Raw genomic sequence first — 18,103 nt, 5'->3', positions numbered from 1 at the left:
ACAGTGGTTCATGACTGTAATCCCAGCACTTTGGGAGGCCAAGGCAGTAGGATTACTTGATCCTAGGAGTTCATGACCAGCCTGGGGAACTCAGATCTCCATCTCTCCCCACCAAAACAAACAAAACAATGCTGAGCATTGTGGCACATGCCTATAGTCCCAGCTAAGGCAGGAGGATGGCTTGAGCCTGGGAGATCAAGGCTACAGTGAGCCATGATTGTGCCACTGCACTCCAGCCTGGGCAACAGAGCAAGACCCTGTCTCAAAAATTATGCTTCAATAGAACTGATAAGAATTGCCACAGATTTTAAATGTATACATTTGACAAAGAAAGTCCTCTGTATATATTGCCTCTTTTGGAGTTAAAGTCAAGCGTTCTCACCTGAGACCTTTTGGGACCATGGAGACCAGGGTCAAGTGGCTCTACAGTGCCCCTCCCCCACACCCTGATGGGCACTCGCAAATCCCCAGGCAAGGAAGTGCCCTTCAGGCAGAGGGGGACAAAGATGCCCAGATGCTAGGGGCAGGCCTGGCTCTGTGGGAGGAGGGGCTCATTCACAAAATTACAAGACAAAGGGGTGGCAAGAAGGAGGCAGGTCAGAGATCCACAAATCCCCTTCATTCTGGAGGACTGACCCTGTCACTTCTGAACCTTATCAGCTAAGTGACTCTTCCCTCCACTCTGAGGCTCCAAAGCTGTTCTCAATTCTAATATTAATTTGGACCTGGCCTTCCCAATTTGGAAAGAGTGGAAACCTAGAATTTCTCTTCTGGCCTGATGCACATTGGTTATCAGAATGTACAAGCTCGCCTAGCAAGCACCAAAGGATTAAAACCTAATCTCCTTCAGGTTGCACCCATAGGGAGGAACACAGAGCAAGAGCCAGCCCTCAAGAGGCCCTCAAACACAGCTGTCCAGCCAGCTGTGTCCAGCCAGCCGCTAAGTTTAGTCCAGAGGCCTCCAACTGCTGGTGTGCATGATATCTTGGTGGTGGGGTGGGGGCAGCACTAGACAGGGGCCAGCTGGGGCCATCAGGCCTCTGCAAAGTGTCTCCAGCAGGGATTCTTAACTCTTACTGAGCTCTTCGACTCTGCTTCTACTACCGAGCATCCTCTCCTTTTCTCCTTTAGCTATTGTTTGCTGGCTGATTTTTCAATTCTCCTCCATATTTGATGCAATTAAAGCAAATGCTCTATGCAGGCACCCCCTTAGCAATACTCAGACACTGAGTTTATGAGAAGCTTTGAACATAGTTACAAAATTCCTCCCCACGAAGAACTGGATATGCTCTGTTTCTAAGCCAATAAATATCCTTTTATAAAAGGAAGCTGGTGATTCATTCTGGGTAATTGTCAAAGAATGAATCCCAAATGTCTCCCATTGAGTGTTGAGCCAATATTTCACTACTGTCAGACGCTTTGTTTTGCCAAAAGCAAGCACCCTTACTCTATAATCACAAACACCACGGATGGGCCTTCTGATAAGGAGCGCTGCCAAAAGTTCAAATGTCTCTTCAAGAGCTGGCAACAGGCCGCTGCTGGTGCTGTGCTCAGGCATTAAGATAGCATAGACACAGCTTGTACCAAGGAAATTTTACTCTGAAATTATCTCCCAAGAGCAAGTGTAGAAGCATTTTATTAGTGGATGAGTTGTGTGTGTGTGTGTGTGCGCATTTCTAACTTTCACAGCTGCTCTAGAGCTGGAACATTTCCCCCATGTGACACTTTAACACGATTATAAAGACAGAAAAATAGTTTATTTACAGATGTTTGTGGGGGAAAGGTTTCCGTTTTCTTTTTAGCACAAGTCAGCTGCTGCTGAGGTAAGGATAGAAATGCCTTTTTGAAAAGTGCCCTGGAATGCAGAGTGTTAAAAAGATGATGCCGTTTGTTCCATCTGAGGAGCTCCAAATGCTCTTCTAAGAGTGACTCATTAATCGTCCCCTAGTCCTGTGAGGCAGGGAGCATCCTCTGGGCCCCTACTTTAGGGATGAAAACCAAATTAAATCAAAGAAAGATTAATGTCACTAGCTGGATCTGCAGCAGGATTGTTTTTCCAGCCCAGAGCAGAACTGGTACGCACGGCAATTTCAAATTAAATTCCTTCCAGTCTCACAGTGTTCTAAGATTCGATGTGACAACAGGCGATTCCCCTCCAATCATCAATGGAGGGGAATTGGGGCCACCCCACGTTAGAAGTGTCAGAGATGGACTGTAGACTTTCCCATCATTAGAGTGAGGAGTTGTAATCACTCAGGGAGAAACAGACCCATATCAACAACTTAAAGTCATTTCTAAAATAAACAGGAACTACATATTTTCCAAACCATTTACAAGTGAAGGTAAGATTTCTTTATAAGATACCATGTTTATGGCATAACTTAAGAATTCCATGAAAAGAGATTTTCTAGAAATGTAAGGTTGAACTTATGTTTAACCTTATGAAACTACTACTTTTATAGGTAAATATGGTCACCTATTGGCAATTTCATATGGCTTTGCCTAAGAGAAATGCTAGCATTGTAGCTATAAATTTTATGAAAAATTATGAATACATTCTGAATATTGTGATAAAGAAAAAATCTAAAAACATGATCATCAAATCACCACACAGAAACTCTGACTGAAATCTGTCATTCCTGAAATCACCTTTTCTGCTGAAACAATATTATGTGAAAACAGAATTCTATTCCACATCCTGTCCCAGCAGCCACACGCCAATATTGCTGTCCCTCCGTCAATATCGTCTTCTCCCTCAGCTCTTCTCACTGACGCCCCAAGGCTGGAAACTGATGAAAACAAAATCTTGTTTCTCAGGGCTTGAGGGATAACCTTGCCGAGTCCTTCAGCACAGGGGTTCACCAGTGCATTGGAAGAGGCCATCAGAACGTCCTCCACAGGCTGGTCAAATCACACAGAAGGTTCTGGACACCCAGGGGAGGGCTTACAGGATGCTGGAAACCAGAGAAAATGCCACAGGGCTCCTGCTTCTCTCTTGTTTACTTGAAATTAACCTTCAGGCCACTAGCCAGCTCCCTCTGCGGACAATTAGTGATAACCCTGAGACTGTCTTCCTCCTGAGGGAGTTGGGCCGCCAAGAATGTGTGGGAAATTGCGAAGCCCTGAACACTTAAGACTCAAGAGTGATCCGGTTGGGTTGGGGTTGTCAGAGCCCAGATGCCTGAGAGAGGCCTCCCTTTGGATGAAGGTAACTGTCATCTTCACAGACTGCTGGCCAAAAAGAGGGTTAAAGTCAAAGTAGGGAAGCATTTTGATAAACTCACAGACGTGAGATTCGCCCTGGGATTTTAAGAGAAGTTACCCTTTATAAATTTGACATCAGAGAATGTAACTACCAGGATTTCTCCTCAGTCAGGCCCAGCTCTCTAGCCAGGCTGCTTCCGAGGTTAGGAGCATGGGCTGAAAGCCTGGATTTGGGGAAGGTATCCCTCAGGCCCTGCGCAGAGCCCCAGTCTCTAGAGTGCTTATTTCATCTGCTTTCAGCCTTGAGGCATCAGTGAAGGAGCTCTATGACTCTGGCCAAGTTCCTTAGCCTTCCTGGGCCTCAGAATGGGGCTGATAGTATTCACCTCATGGAGCGGTAAAGAAGATGGAAAGAGCTGCTATTGGGCAAAGCCCTAGAATAGTGCCCAGCACACGAGAAGCATTATACGTGTTTGTTAACTGAATATCTAAAGACATTCACACTGCAGCAGACCTTTAGTGATTGTGCAGTCCCTTTTAGTGTCACAGATGATGGACTTGACTAGAAGGATTGCTGACCTTACTTAACAGACCCTTTGGGACATTCCTATGAGTTTTAAATATCTTTTGAATTACAAATTTGTTAGCAGTGACCACTTCTGCATTAGTACACATCTGTTAACAACAACAGTTAAACAACTCTTCTGCCTCTCAAAACCTTGCAGCTCAGAACTAGAAGTATGATCTTTAGAGAAAACTTCCTGCCCAATGCCTGTCCTGCACACTCACCACTACTCCACAGCAGGGTGCAGGTGCGATAACTCGGCCCAGCCAAAGGTCACAGCAGGGTGTGAGTGAGATAAAGAAGGCTGGACCCCTGAGAAACCACCCTGCCACAGTCACAGGGGACGAGCATGCCCCACTCCGTGAACATGCAGGTGCACGTGCCCCAGACCCTGCTGGCACCAGAGCAAAGCACAGTCCCCTTCATAGTCAACGCACACAGAATGACATCCAGTTAAGGAAACGCGCTGGGAGGGTTTAATTACAGGGAAGAAAGACTCCTCTGGCTTCATGTGTAAAGACACGCTTAACCCTTTGTCTGCACATGACAGAATGACACGAGCAGAAATGCACCCTCCTCTGTGTTCATCAGATGGAAAATGGGAGTAAGGAAAGCACCTGCCTCCCAGGGTTTTTGTGGACATTAATTGAGCTAATACGCGTGAGCAGTGCCAGGCACTGGCTGCCATGGTTATCGTCACGGAAAGCAATTCCACGGTGCTGGGGGTTGCCAAGGGTGTCAGCCAGTAGGTGACAGGGCCCTGCCAGCAATGTGGGGCTCTGGGGGCTGCATCTAGTCCATGAGATGCTATATTTTTGTCATGCCCTCAGATCCCCTCTAGAAACCTGTTCTTCAAATGTGCTGAGAGTAAATCATTCAGAGGAGACCAGCTACACTGTGTTTGCCCTAAGGACAGACAAGGAAAGAAGAAACAGGCTGGCTCTCCAACAGCAGGGACTTTGTTTCGATAGGAGGAGGAACTGGCCGTCACTACAGATTAACTTTCAAACCTAACTAATTTGGACTAATTGGAGGGAGGTGAGTCTGATTCACTTAAAACTCCGAATTAGACCCTATTTTTAAATGAAAAAAAAATTTTTTTTTTTGCTTTTAAGCACATACAGTGACTCAAACTAGGGTACTTTAGTAAATGAATAAGACTGATAATTAGCATCTTGTCTCTTTGGAGGGAAATGCTAGTGCTCAAGAGAAAATTTTTTCTTTAACGAAAGGGTAAAAGCAAACTTCAGCCCAGCCCTGTCAAATTACTCCCAAATTTTGAATCTGCGGAGGCGCACTTAATCAAGTATAGATGTAGGTGGCTGAGGGTGGTGGGGATGATTTTCTCCAAGCAGGCTTTGAAAAACGGGGCTTTTGAGATGGTCCAGGCATAGAGAACACAGAGCCCAGTGACCTCCCATTTCCTTCAGGCTCTCTGGTTTATTTGCCTTATGGCTTAGCTTTTTAAACATAAGGAGAATCCTTTAAGCCCTCATGTCCTAGGCTTGTCATTTATTACCACCATGCAGCAACACTGGGGTATGAGGCCAATAAATCATTTGGACAGGAAGTGACTACAGGCCGGATTAATTTCATTATCATCCTTAAGCAGATAGGTGTCTAGCACGGCCAATGTCTGCAGTGAAGACTGATGTTCTGTCTCTCCTGACAGGCTTTCCCCCTTGCCTTGCAGACAGCTGTGGTGGTTCTTCATTCTCCCTGCTAGAGAGACTTGTCCTGCCTCCTCCTATTAATGGCAGTGAGTAGCCCCATCCCCTGCTTCTGCGGCCCACCCCATGCCCCACGGTGGCTGAGGGATGCTGAGAGGCCTGGCGGGAGGCACAGCTGAGCAAGCCAAGAACTCCAGTCAACAGCACCAGAGGAGGGCCTTGGAGGCTGTGTCCCCTCTGAACTCGCCAAGACAAGCCTGCCACCCAGACACAGGGAGAGGTGCTGACCTGCAGGTCTGGAAGCCTGAACTGATGCCATGATAAGCACTTCCACCCAGCAGGGCAGCACCTCTGACTCTGACCTCCTCCTGGCCATTACCTTCCCTCTGGGTCTGTGTTTTTCCAAACACAGCCAAAGATGCCCCTTATTCCTGAGCCCAAGAATACACACTTTTAGAAAACTCCCTGGGGAGTTTTATGAATTCCAAAAGCTAGGAATGACTGCTCTTGGCAAGATGATCCCAGGGTTGGCAAGTCTGAGCTATAGGAGAGTGAGCACAGGGGCAAGTTGCTAGCCTGCGACTTTCTCTGCTAGACTCCCTCTAGCAATGCTGCAGGGGCAGCACCTCCTTAGTCATCACCCAACATAACTACTTCCAAACTGGGTGACCCACTCAGCCAAACAGCCCAAGGATGGGTGTTCTCTGTCCCTGGCCATTGTCTAAGAAGCTCTGCTCAGGAACAATCTCTCTTCTTCCTGGGCGAGGGGAGAACCTGGCAAAGTCCTAGGTCCTTCCTGGTACAGACCTGTCTCCCTGGGACTGTACAGCTGTGAAAAACGGGGGGTGCCTACTCTCCCAGTGTGCTGGGAAGCTGCACCTCCTCCTGTCTTCTCAATCTCTAGGAAAGCACCTGCCTCCAGGCATCTGCAGAGTCATCCCCAACTGACATCCTTGGCCCCACGCACCCTCGTCCTACTATCCCTCCCATCCACGTGACTGTGGTGTCCTCCTCCTGAGCATCCGATTCCATTTGTGTGTGTGTGTGTCTGTCCAGAGCCACTGCATTATTGCTGGACAGCACCAATCCTCACCAGAAATCCACAGCTTCTAATGGGGCTCCCTATTTCCAGGTTTGTACCCCTTCTATCTACATCTCACACACAGCCCCATTTTCTGAAACACTAACCTCCCTGCTTCAGGACCTCCCATGGCTTCCCACTGTTCTTGGGATAAGACTCAGAACTCTTGAAGAGGCTGCTCCCATCTGTGTGATCTGTGTCTTCCCTGCTTGCCTCCCTGCCCCTACATCTTGTAAGAGGCCGCAACACGGACTGGTTCAGCGACGGACCCTACAGCCAACTATCCAGACTTGAATCTGGCCCTGCCACTGACTAGCTGTTACCAGACCTCCCCGAGCCTCACCTTACCCATCCATAAAGTGGGGTTAATAATAGGACTCATAGGACTGCTATAGGATAGAATGAGGTGAAATACTGAAACCGCCATTGCAAAACTATAACAGTGAAAGGCATCTGAAAGGTGAACAGTGAAAGGCATCTGAAAAACACCTTTCAGATGCCTTTCACTGTTATAAGACAGTGAAGAGATTTGACCTAACCAACTCCATCTTGTGTCTAACCTCCAAGCTGCCCTTGCTTATCCCTGGGTGTAGACTGAACTTTGGGAGGAACTTATAGTTTAACACAAAGACGACGACAGCCCTTTTCCAAAACCTTCTTCTTGCCTGGGGATTAGACTGCCTTCATAGGACTAACAAATTAGCCACAAGATGGGGATTATGGTTTAGGAATCATGCAGCTGGAGGCTGTAAGATTCTGACTTTCCCCAGATTGCTCCTGGGGATAAAATCACTATTGTAAAACCTAAGACCAGTGCTTGAGATATTTTGCAGACCCTGCTTTTTTTTTTTTTTTTTTTTTTTTTTTTTTTTTTTTTTTTGAGATGGAGTCTTGCTCTGTCGCATAAGCTGGAGTGCCATGGCACCATCTCAGCTCACTGCAACCTCCGCCTCCCAGGTTCAAGCAATTCTCCTGCCTCAGCCTCCCAAGTACCTGGGATTACAGGCATGCACCACCACGCCTGGCTAATTTTTTGTATTTTTAGAGACAGGGTTTTACCATGTTGGCCAGGCTGATCTCGAACTCCTGACCTCAGGTGATCTGCCCACCTTGGCCTCCCAAAGTGCTGGGATTACAGGCGTGGTCCACCATGCCTGGCCCAGAACCTGCTCTTGATGGCTCAGCTGGTACCACCCAGATCAATAAACTGGCTCATCTGATCTTGTGGCCCTCACCCCAGGAACTGACTCAGTGCAAGAAGACAGCTTTGACTCCCTATGATTTCATCTCTGATCTAACCAGTCAGCACTCCTGGCTCACTGGCTTCCCCCAACCCACCAGGTTGTCCTTAAAAACTGATCCCTGAACGCTCAGGGAGACTGATTTGAGTAATAATAAAACTCCCATCTTCCACACAGCCGAATTACTTTATCTCAATTCCTGTCTTGATAAATCAGCTCTGTCTAGGCAATGGGCAAGATGAACCCATTGGGCAGTTACATTACAGGGACATGCTGGAAACAGTACCTAGTGTGGTGTAAGTACTTCATAAGCACTGGCTATAATCAGGTGTCACTGCCCTCCTTCCCCCTCGCCATTGCCCCTCTCAAGTTTTGGCTGGTCTAACACGCATGCTCTCCCTTCCTTACTGGATGTGCCTGTACCCTAGCTCAGTCTGGCTAAATTCTCCTCATTGTTTAGGTCTCAGCTCAGTCATAACCTCCTCCAGGAACCCTCTTGGATTCTCCAAGCCACATAGCACTGTTACACACAAGGTGTTGCCTCTTTATTTGTCTCTCCCTCCTTTTCTGCACCCCTTCCCCAGGGCTGCAGGCTCTGTGAGGGCAGGAACCTGGTCTTTGCTTCTCTCCCATGCAGCCCCAGCTGTTTTCACAGAGTGGATATTCAACAAAGATTCAGATAATACTGCTAAACAAGTGAACCCCAGTATCCCAGTGTGTTCAGGAACCTTCCCTGCCTCCTTTCTCATTATGTGCAGGTTTCTCTGGTACTCAGATCTCTGAGAAGTCACGTGCACCCCTCACCGCCCTCGGCACTCACCCAGTATGTGGGTTAAGAGGCCAAAGGAAGTATCACTCAATATTGCAAACAAACAGGAAATTTAGAACTTCTTCAGGAAGAAAGGACCTACACAAAAGGTTACAAGGCCTACTGTGAATGTTGTGGAGGGAGGCGAGGCTTGGGACTTCCAGGGCTTTGTTTAGCATCAGCACACTTGGCACCCAAGTGTGCTAAAGGATAACTCTTCTCTGGCTTTCCTAGGCAGGTGCTGAACCTCCGGGTGGAGAGAGTTCAGGAGATAGGAAAATCATAGCCTTCTGAGAAGGGAACACCAAGTACACTGTGAGAGCCCTTCATGGGCTTGTCTGCACAAGCAACGAAAGAAAACTTCAACCCCAGACACAACTGATCTGCAAGTTATTCCAGGAAATGGGTGGGAGTCCTGGATGTTTTAAAAGAATGTTCATGAGACTAGGATTGGGGATGAGGAAGGAGACACGGGGGTCAAGTCTTGCTGTTACCTCATAGTGGCCAATGGTGTTTAGCTTGGTGATTCCATCTTCAAGAATCACAGAGGAACTGTCGATGTCCAGAAGTTCTTTCTGTCGTGTGCCCACTTGAAGCTCTGAAAAAGAGCATTTTGTTCCCTTTTAGAGTTTTAAAATGCTACCACTTTCACAAATTTACAGATAACTAAAACTTGAATAAAGTGGTAAATCTTTGTTTGAAGGTGTAGAAATGTTATCAGCCAGACTAGTAGCCTGAGTTCTGTTGTTTTTTTGTTTGTTTGTTTAGGGCTCTGATGTTTCAAACCACTTTTTCCCTGATAAGCCTGGAAGTAAAGCCACTGAAGACAAAATAATGCATTCTATGAGGGACTAAGCTCTTCAACAAAAATTCCAGAAGCAAATCTGTATATGCTCACACTTGTGTGCCCACATTCACAAAGAGAGGCATGATATGAACCATCTCTGCAGGCTCCTGTTTGGGGTGGAGGGGGAGGCATCAGTGTGCGAACGTCCCAGCACCACAGGGTGCAGACTGTCTGTCTGGCCAAGGCTGCCAACCTGTGCCTAGGTCAGAATGTGGTGCACAAATGTGATTTTTCTTTTTTTGGAACCTGCATGATGTTTAATTATTATTTTAGTGTCGACTCAGTGCCAACATTTACAGATGAAAAGATTGCACATAGGCTGGATGTAGCAGCTCAGGCCTGTAATCCCAATACTTTGGGAGGCTGAGGCAGGGGGATTACTTGAGGCTAGGAGTTCAAGACCAGCCTAGGCAACATAGTGAGACCCTGTCTAAAATTTTTTTAAAAGTTTTTAAGTTGCATATAAAAAACTGGATATCTGATTTCTTTAAAAAAAAAAAAAAAAATCTAACAGTCTAACAACACAATCTGCGGTCCACATGGCAATCACTGAAGCAAATGGCACTGTCCCCTTGGATAGCGAGTCCTTTCCCATTAAGTCAAGCTCCACTGCTTTCTATCGTCCCAGGTGGCTGACACCCCTTATGTATTTTCTGCCCCTTTGGGCATCTGCGTTTTTGAGCCTCTGCTGTAAGAGCTCCAAGCATAGCTGCTTCTGGTGTTGGATTTCTTTTTTTGTTGTTGGAGACAGGGTCTCCCTCCATTGCCTAGGCTGGAGTACAGTGGCGCAACCTGGGCTCACTGCAACCTCTGCCTCCCGGGTTCAAGCAATTCTTCTGCCTCAGCCTCCCAAGTAGCTGGGACTACAGGTGTGCACCACCATGCCTGGCTAATTTTTGTATTTGTAGTAGAGACGGGGTTTCACCATGTTGGCCAGACTGGTCTTGAACTCCTGACTTCAGGTGATCCGCCTGCCTTGGCCTCTCAAAGTGCTGGGATTATAGGCGTGAGCCACTGCATCCAGCCTGGTGTTGGATTTCAATACAGTTGATGGCTTTGCCTCAGAAACCAGCCCTGGAGGTAGTCTGGGAAATCAGCAGGCATGCAGAAGCCTGACACGGCTGACAGGCTGTGTCCCCAGGCTCCCTGTTTGCTCTGCTCCTTGCCTTCCTACTTTAGGAGGCAAGGGACACCCAAACTCAGGAAAAGAGTAAGGATGCTACTACTTGCTCATCAGCGGCAGGACCAAGACTGTTGGGCGGGGTATGCCCATGTCTTTTGTAGTGAGAGCCACACATTTGCAAGATGTATGCTCAGGGCAAGGAAGTTGGGGGTCTGGGGTCAGGGTCATGGTTTCCTGGCTGGGGCTCCCCCTTTGATCCTGTATCTAACCAAATGAGCTAAAATGGTCCTCAAGCGGCTCAACAGTCACCCAAGGAAGGAAGCAGAAGAGCGGTGCCTTAGCAGCCCTACTTTCTTTAAAGCCAGATCACCACCAAGTTGCCCCACATTTGCATGGTCTCAAACTTCCAAGACCCTGCCTCAAAGCTTTCTCAATGGCCTTTTAGCAGGGGGCTGGACTGGGAGGGCTGAGTGGGAGGATTTTAATTGTCTGCTTCGTCAAGGCCTATAACTGTACATCAAGGGGAGGTGAACCTTGTTACACTGTCTGTCACCACCATGATTTTATTCTTCGTTTCTGTCCCATTATTTGCTATAAAATCCCACGACAGTCTCCTGGGAGGACTGCACGGAGCTCAACTTTAAAATGTTGATGAACATTTGAGTGAAGTGGGGCCCTGTTAGCTTGCTCACGCATATGCTCTCCTTTGCAGTATACCAATAGAGCCCGAAATGAATTCATAGCAGATGCGGCTGCACACTGGGGGAGGACGGAGCATATACTTAATACAGGATGTGATTAGCAGAGGAAGATGACCTTTCTAGCAGGCTGGAGTTAACACCCAGAGTCTGAGGCACCCACTAATGACACGCTCAGTATCACAACAAACAAATCAAGTGCCAATGTGAAATGCAACACACGCAGAGGGCCCCGTGTTGACACCTTTCTGTGCTTCGTGATGCAAGGTGACTCCGTGCGGGCTCAGGGTCTGCAATCTCATGAATCTGATTTACAGACGTAATATTTAACAACAACAACAACAAAAAACCCCGCCATCTTTTAAGAACTGTGCTTCCTTCGAAGAATCAGGATGCCCATGAGAGAGCAAAGCAGTCTCTTGGCCCCTAGACATGCCCTCCAGGAACAATCTGGCTTGTAAGTGTCACTGAACGGAAGCTGGTGGGGGTAGGGAGGGAGGGCAGGCAGGGAGGGAGACTCATCAGGGCCTGGGACCACATAGCTCCCGCACTGCCTTACCAAGACCAATTTCATTAAGCTGAAGTCCATAAGGAGAACCATTTTTGCTTAAGAATGCTTGGAAAATCTTTTCTTTGGCTTGGCCTATGGTGTCACAGTCGAGAACATTGACTGAAATATTCCGACAGACATCTGCACTCTCGTTTTCCGGGATTTTTTCAAAGACGACGTTTAACGCCTGCAAGAATACAAACAGATTTCCAAGTCTATTAGATAATTGCAATCTGAAAGGCATTTCATAAAAGACACAAACCTTGGCAAGTCCCACTAATACCTCTGATGGCACATTAGCAAACACTGTATTGCATTATACTACTTTCATCTTTTCTCCATAATCCATTCTTTTCAGGGATAATGGAAAGGAAAACAGAAAGTTAAAACTCTCATTATAGAGCAAGCATTGAATAAATATATCTGAGAGTAAAATATATATATATACACACACACATACACACAAATAGTCTAAAAATGGTAATTTGGTGATTTCTAATTTCATCCTCAAAAGAAAAAGAAAAAAAGAATTGGAAGGGTTCCACAGTAGATGAGGCAGATTGGTGATTATCTTTTTTATTAACAGGACCACAGAGTCCCAGAAGTGAAGTTCTAGGTGACAGGAAAGGTTATGAGGTCCCCATATTGACCACATCAAAGAGATCACTTTTTTTTTTTTTTTTGAGATGGAGTCTTGCTCTGTCACCCAGGCTGGAGTGCAATAGTGCCATCTCGGCTCACTGCAACCTCCGCCTCCTGGGTTCAAGCAATTCTCCGGCCTCAGCCTCCCAAGTAGCTGGGATTACAGGCACATGCCACCATGCCTGGCTAATTTTTGTATTTTTTCAGTAGAGACAGGGTTTCACCATGTTGGCCAGGCTGGTCTCAAACTCCTGACTTTGTGATCTGGCCACCTCAGCCTCCCAAAGTGCTGGGATTACAGGTGTGAGCCACTGTGCCCGGCCCAAAGAGGTCACTTTTTAAATATGCAGCATTAATTACAGGAATACTCATCTACTCCTCCACTCCCAACATCCTCAATCAGATGGTTTCCCCAGCCCTCATTAAAGCACTGAGATCCCCACCCCATACTATGATTCTTGCATTAATTACTTTACATTTCAGCACCATTACTTAACGTTTTGTCAGTTAACATTCTCCCACTGCAGCAAAACTTCAGAATCAGACTAATGGGGGAAGTAAGGCCTTTGTGCACGTGTGAAAACACAGAACTAGGGAATATTTCAAAATGAACTGAAAAGCAATTCCAAGTTTACTTCGTCTAAGAACAAATAGATCTAAAACAACCAAGTTTTACCTGATACGTACCCTCACAGGAGTTGATTCAGGGAAGAGCTAAGAATATTTTGCAAATAGCATAACATAGCAGTTTAGATTCTAATGCACCTTGGTAATCACAAAGTCAGAAAGGCTTCGGTATGGTGTGAAATGCACAACTATTTAATGTTTTGAGCCTGGCTTAATAAGGGAATGTAAAATGATCAAGTAATGGGAATTTTTGTTTGTTTGTTTTGTTTTAAGGAGCAGAGAGTTTAATAGGCAAGAAGGGAGGGAGAATACAGAAGAAAGATGCTTCCTCATACAGAGACAGAGGGAGGGGGGCTCCAAGTCCTGTGGACACCAGCCAGGTATATATGCAGAGGCTGCAGGAGGCAATGTCTGATTTGCATAGGGCTCAGGGGTGAGATGAAAACACAAATAATATGGAAGATGGGAACCCTCAGGCCTACCTCAACTTAAAAATGGGTATAATAACAGTACCAGCCTTCTAGCATTGTTATGGAGATTAAATGTGATCATGCATTCAAGGGCTTAGCACAGGGCCAGGCTGCTGGGAAAGGCTTGATAATATCAGTAATAAAACCTGTTACACTTATTATTGTTGGTATTAGTATGCACTCATTTGCACACAGATTCAGCCCACATTGAACAGCTAGGACGCCCACTCCACGCTCAGTATCTCTAGGAAGGAGGCTACCAGCAATGAACCCAGTGGACTCCTGGCTTTCATCCCAGCCCACCGCAAGCCAGCTGGGTGACCTCTGAGCCCATCCCTAACCAGCTGGGTAACCTCTCTGTATCTTGCTTTCTCATCTGCAAAGAGGGCATAACAGCAGTAACTGCATAGCTCTTAGAACAGCGTCTGGCATGTGAGCCCGTGACTTACGGACCACTGACGTGGATGTGGGGCTTCTGAAATTTCGGGAGGTTCTCAGGGCTGTATCTTCTCTTTAATGCTGCTATGGTCTGAATATTGATGTCCCCCTAAATCCAGGTATTGAAATCCTAACTCCCAAGGTGATGGTACTTGGAGGTGGGGCCTTTGGAGGGGATTAGATCATGAGGGCAGAGTCCTCATAAATGGGATTAGTGCCCTTATTAAAGAGGCCCCAGAGAGCTGCCCTGCCCTTTCCGCCATGTGAGGACCCAGCAGGAAGGGACCATCATGAGAAAGGGGCTCTCACAGGACACCAGCTCTTGATCTTGGACTTCTCACCCTCCAGAACTGTGAGAAATAAGTTTCTATTATTTATAAGCCACCCAGTTTATGGTGTTTATAAAGAGCTGAGACAAATACCACTAAATCTTGCCCTTATAATCCTGTTGATAATTATGCAAGAGTAAATTTTGTTCTGGTCTCAACCAAATGATTAAAACTCCAAAGCGGTGGAATCTGAACTCTGAGGTTAGCTGCTGATCTCTGTCTGGCCTGTACGAGTTTCCCTCCTACAACAGAGTCACTCCCTTGCCTGCTCTCAGAGAACCTTTGTGTTCTGGCCAGCCACCCACTAGGAGGGGATTCAAAGGCCTGTCTGCTCACAAACAACAAACAAAAAATACCAGACAGGAGAGAAGGCAGGGAGCTGGTGGGCAGAGTATCTGGAAGGAACCAACATGTGAAGCCTCACACCCAAGCCCTCTCCTCGCCTCCCGTTTCTAGAGATGTTTCCTGGGGCCTCTGGGACCAGATGCTTTGCAAACACATTTCAAGACATTTCTCTGAACCCTCCCAACATTCTGGTGCAGGAGGTTGTATTATTATTGCCATCCCTGTTGTAGAGTGAGGGAACTGAGGCACGGAGGGGCTGAGTAACTTGCTCCAGGAACAGCTCACCAGTGGCAGAGCCAGGAATTGAAGCCAGATTTGCGTAACTGCAGAACTGGTGCCACAAACCCCTCGGCTATGCCGTCCCTGCTTTACTACCCATCCTCCCTCCCGCCGCCTGGTTCCACCTATAGCCCGGGAGCCCTCCTGACCCTCCAGAAACCCTGGCTTAGCCCAGGCTGCAAGCAATGTCCTAAGCTAAGTTCCCCACACCAGTGGGAGGGGTGGGTGTGAAGGGGTCAATGCCGGTCCCACCACCTATGGTCTTATTGGGGTCTTGCCTTATTTCTCTACAAGGTGATCTTCTCATGGTGGGGGTAACTGCAGTTAAGCTACTTCACAGGTGTTTCTAAAGAGAAAGATGAATGGGAGGCACCTTTTAATCAGAGCTTCAGCAATCCCAGCTTGTTTACTAGTTTTATAAATATTTGTGAAACAGCATTCTATTACTACCTAAAGGGCACTATCGTCTTCAACAAAAACACCTTTTTATGGCAATAAATGTTCTTTTTAAAAACATCACCAAAAGGAAAAAAAAAAAACCCTTACTGGATGTAAAATAATGTAAATCTGCCACTGCCTCCACAGCTAGATGGGTGGAAAAGAGGTAAAATGGCATTTTACAGAGTCCACAGGGAATTCTGAGAGTAAATTCAGACACAAATTGATTTGTGTTCATTTTTTATGCTGCTAACACTTAGTGCTCAAACAGCAGTTTCTTAAGGCGCAAGTCCAGTCAAGGCCCTTGGCGTCGGCCTCTTAACACCTCCACCCCCAGGCTGGGAAAGCACACATGGGCCTCTGCTGTGCCATGTCAGACAGCGTGACATCACAGCGTCTGCCCTCAGCCACTGTACCCCATCAGGGGAGATACCTCGATGGAAGTGCCATCTCTCCAGCTCCCACACTCCCACCAAAGCCCATTTAACCAGCATGTTCTCCTGCCCTATTTGGTATTAGGGCTGGGATGTCAGAGAGATGTTATGACGTGGTCCTTGTTCTCAGCTAATTCACAATAAATTTCAGAGACAAAAGCATCACCTGTGGGACAACAGTCACCCATCAGTGGCTATCACCCTCAGTGAGTGTCCACAGACGATTCTGAGTAGGGAGGACAGCAGGGGTCAGGGCCCTGAGTTCCAGGCCCAGCACCAGGCCACCTGGACCCTCCCATTCTCTGCTGCTCACCAGCTGAGGGAATGTAGGGAAGTCATCTAACTTCTCTGAGCCTTAAAATCCTCATTGTTCCTATCTCAAAGGAGTGACAGGATCACTAAATAATGACATATAATAATAGCAAATTAAGGAGTGCTTTATAGGTGCCAGACACTGTTTTAAATGACGTGTATATATTTGTATATATAAATCTCAGGAACAACTCTGTGAGGTAGATTCTTTTACTTGTCCCCTTGTGGCAGATGAGAAACTGAGGCACAGAGAGGTTAAATGGCACAAGGTCACCCAGCAAGAAAATGGTAGAACCGGGTACTCTAGCTCCGTGTTCTTAAATACTTGGTGATCCTGCCTTTCGAAGTACAAGAATGTTTTGTAAAGTAAGCGTGGTCCAAATCCATGGGATGGCATAATACCCAGAAAATACCCATGAAAGCCTAAAGAGCTGTGAAATGTACACTGGTCCCTTCCCCCAGAAATCTGCCCTCTGTTTAGAGGAACCGCCCTGCCTCTTCCTATTTCCTTGGCAGGAAAGCGTCAGTAAGCTGCGGCGGCAGATCTGGTTTGTTGTCCAACCAACAGCCATCCCTCTGCTAACAAAGGCCAGGTCTGCACAGTGGTGGGTCCAGCCTGGGTTGGGAGGCATGATCGGCAGCAACTGCCTTCTCTTTCACCAGGGCTGGTCATGTAACCCAGCTCTGGCCAACACATAAAAGCAAGGGTTTTCTCTCTTTTTTAATAGACAGGGTCTCACTCTGTTGCCCAGGCTGAAGTGCAGTGGTGTGATCATGGCTTACTGCAGCCTCAACCTCCCAGGCTCAAGCAATCCTCCCACCTCAGCCTTCCACGTAGCAGAGACTGCTTGACTACTTTTTAATTTTTTTTTTTTTTTAGAGACAGGGTCTTGCTATGTTGCCCAGGCTAGTCTTGAACTCTTGAGCTCAAGTGATCCTCCCACCTTGGCCTCCCAAAGTGCTGGGATTACAGGTGTGAGCCACCACACCCTGTCGGAAGTCTTCTATCCAAACAAAAGGGCGAGTAGTGCTTGAAGCAGTGGCCGCCATCTTGTGACTAGGATGGCAGGGCCAGGAGGCACTGGGAGATAGTGACCCAGAGCTGTGACACCATGGAGTGTATGGACCAGCTTGGAGCTCCTTCCCTTCAGACTTTCTGCTCTAAGAGGCAAGTCATGCTCTTACTATTTCACGCATCCTTAGTTCAATTTTCTCTTACTTATAGCTGCATGTGCCAAACTGACGGAGCTCATTTTGTGGATGCTGAGGTAGGTAGATGCGTCTACTGATGCCTATTTACTTTTCACCTATTGTGTGCAGGGCACTGTAGGTGATACAAATCAGAACCTGTACTCATCCTGCCTGGGAAGTACTAGCAGACTAGTAGAAGAACTGTGGGGCATATACAACAAATTCTAATGCCAGGTAGAATGTGGGAGGTACAGAAGGAGCATTTTAGGGATTCAGAGAGATACCTCTTTTAGGTCGGTAGGGGGTTTTCAAGCAGAGAAATCAAGGAAGGCTGCATGGAGGAGGCAGCGTTCGAATTGGGTCTGCAAAGAGCTGCAGTACATGAGGGAGGCCTCTGGACCATGGAGACACTTGGCTTCCAGTCTCTAATTAGACTGGTGAGCAGGAAGCTTCACTCACTCACTCGGGCTGTCAGGTCAGGAAGTTTACAGAAAAAAAATCCCACCTTCTCTGGGTGGAAGTGGGGGTGGAGGACTTGTAGCCCAGGCCTGCCTTCTGAAACCACCTCCTGCTGCCTTGAAAGAGAGTCCCTGTACTTCTCACAGGAAAAAAAATATGGCAAAGAAAAGAATATGGTTTGTAATAATAAGGACCAGCGCTTATTGAGTGCTTACCATGTACTGGGAATGCAATTACAGGTTCATTTAATCCTCACAACTGCTCTGTGAAGTAGGTGCCATTATTAGCCTCATTTAATAGATGAGGAAACTGAGATGCAGAGAGATTTAGAAACGTGTCCAAAATCATGGAA

The 18,103-nt window shown here is 46.9% G+C and overlaps 1 protein-coding gene across 1 annotated transcript in view; it reads right to left on the bottom strand.

The window, feature by feature from the left end:
• The window catches only part of PLXNC1 (plexin C1), a 159,145-nt gene that overhangs the window by 16,805 nt on the left and 124,237 nt on the right, over positions 1-18,103 (bottom strand). The window contains exons 22-23 of the mRNA XM_037996696.2: positions 11,797-11,974; positions 9,064-9,167 (exon numbers count right to left, since the gene is read on the bottom strand). Of these exons, the coding sequence (XP_037852624.2) occupies positions 9,064-9,167; positions 11,797-11,974 (282 nt within the window). The remainder of the gene's footprint in view (positions 1-9,063; positions 9,168-11,796; positions 11,975-18,103) is intronic.

Source organism: Chlorocebus sabaeus, chromosome 11 (assembly GCF_047675955.1).
Source record: "Chlorocebus sabaeus isolate Y175 chromosome 11, mChlSab1.0.hap1, whole genome shotgun sequence".
Classification (NCBI taxonomy): Eukaryota; Metazoa; Chordata; class Mammalia; order Primates; family Cercopithecidae; genus Chlorocebus; species Chlorocebus sabaeus.
This window is presented reverse-complemented; position numbering and strand designations above follow the sequence as displayed.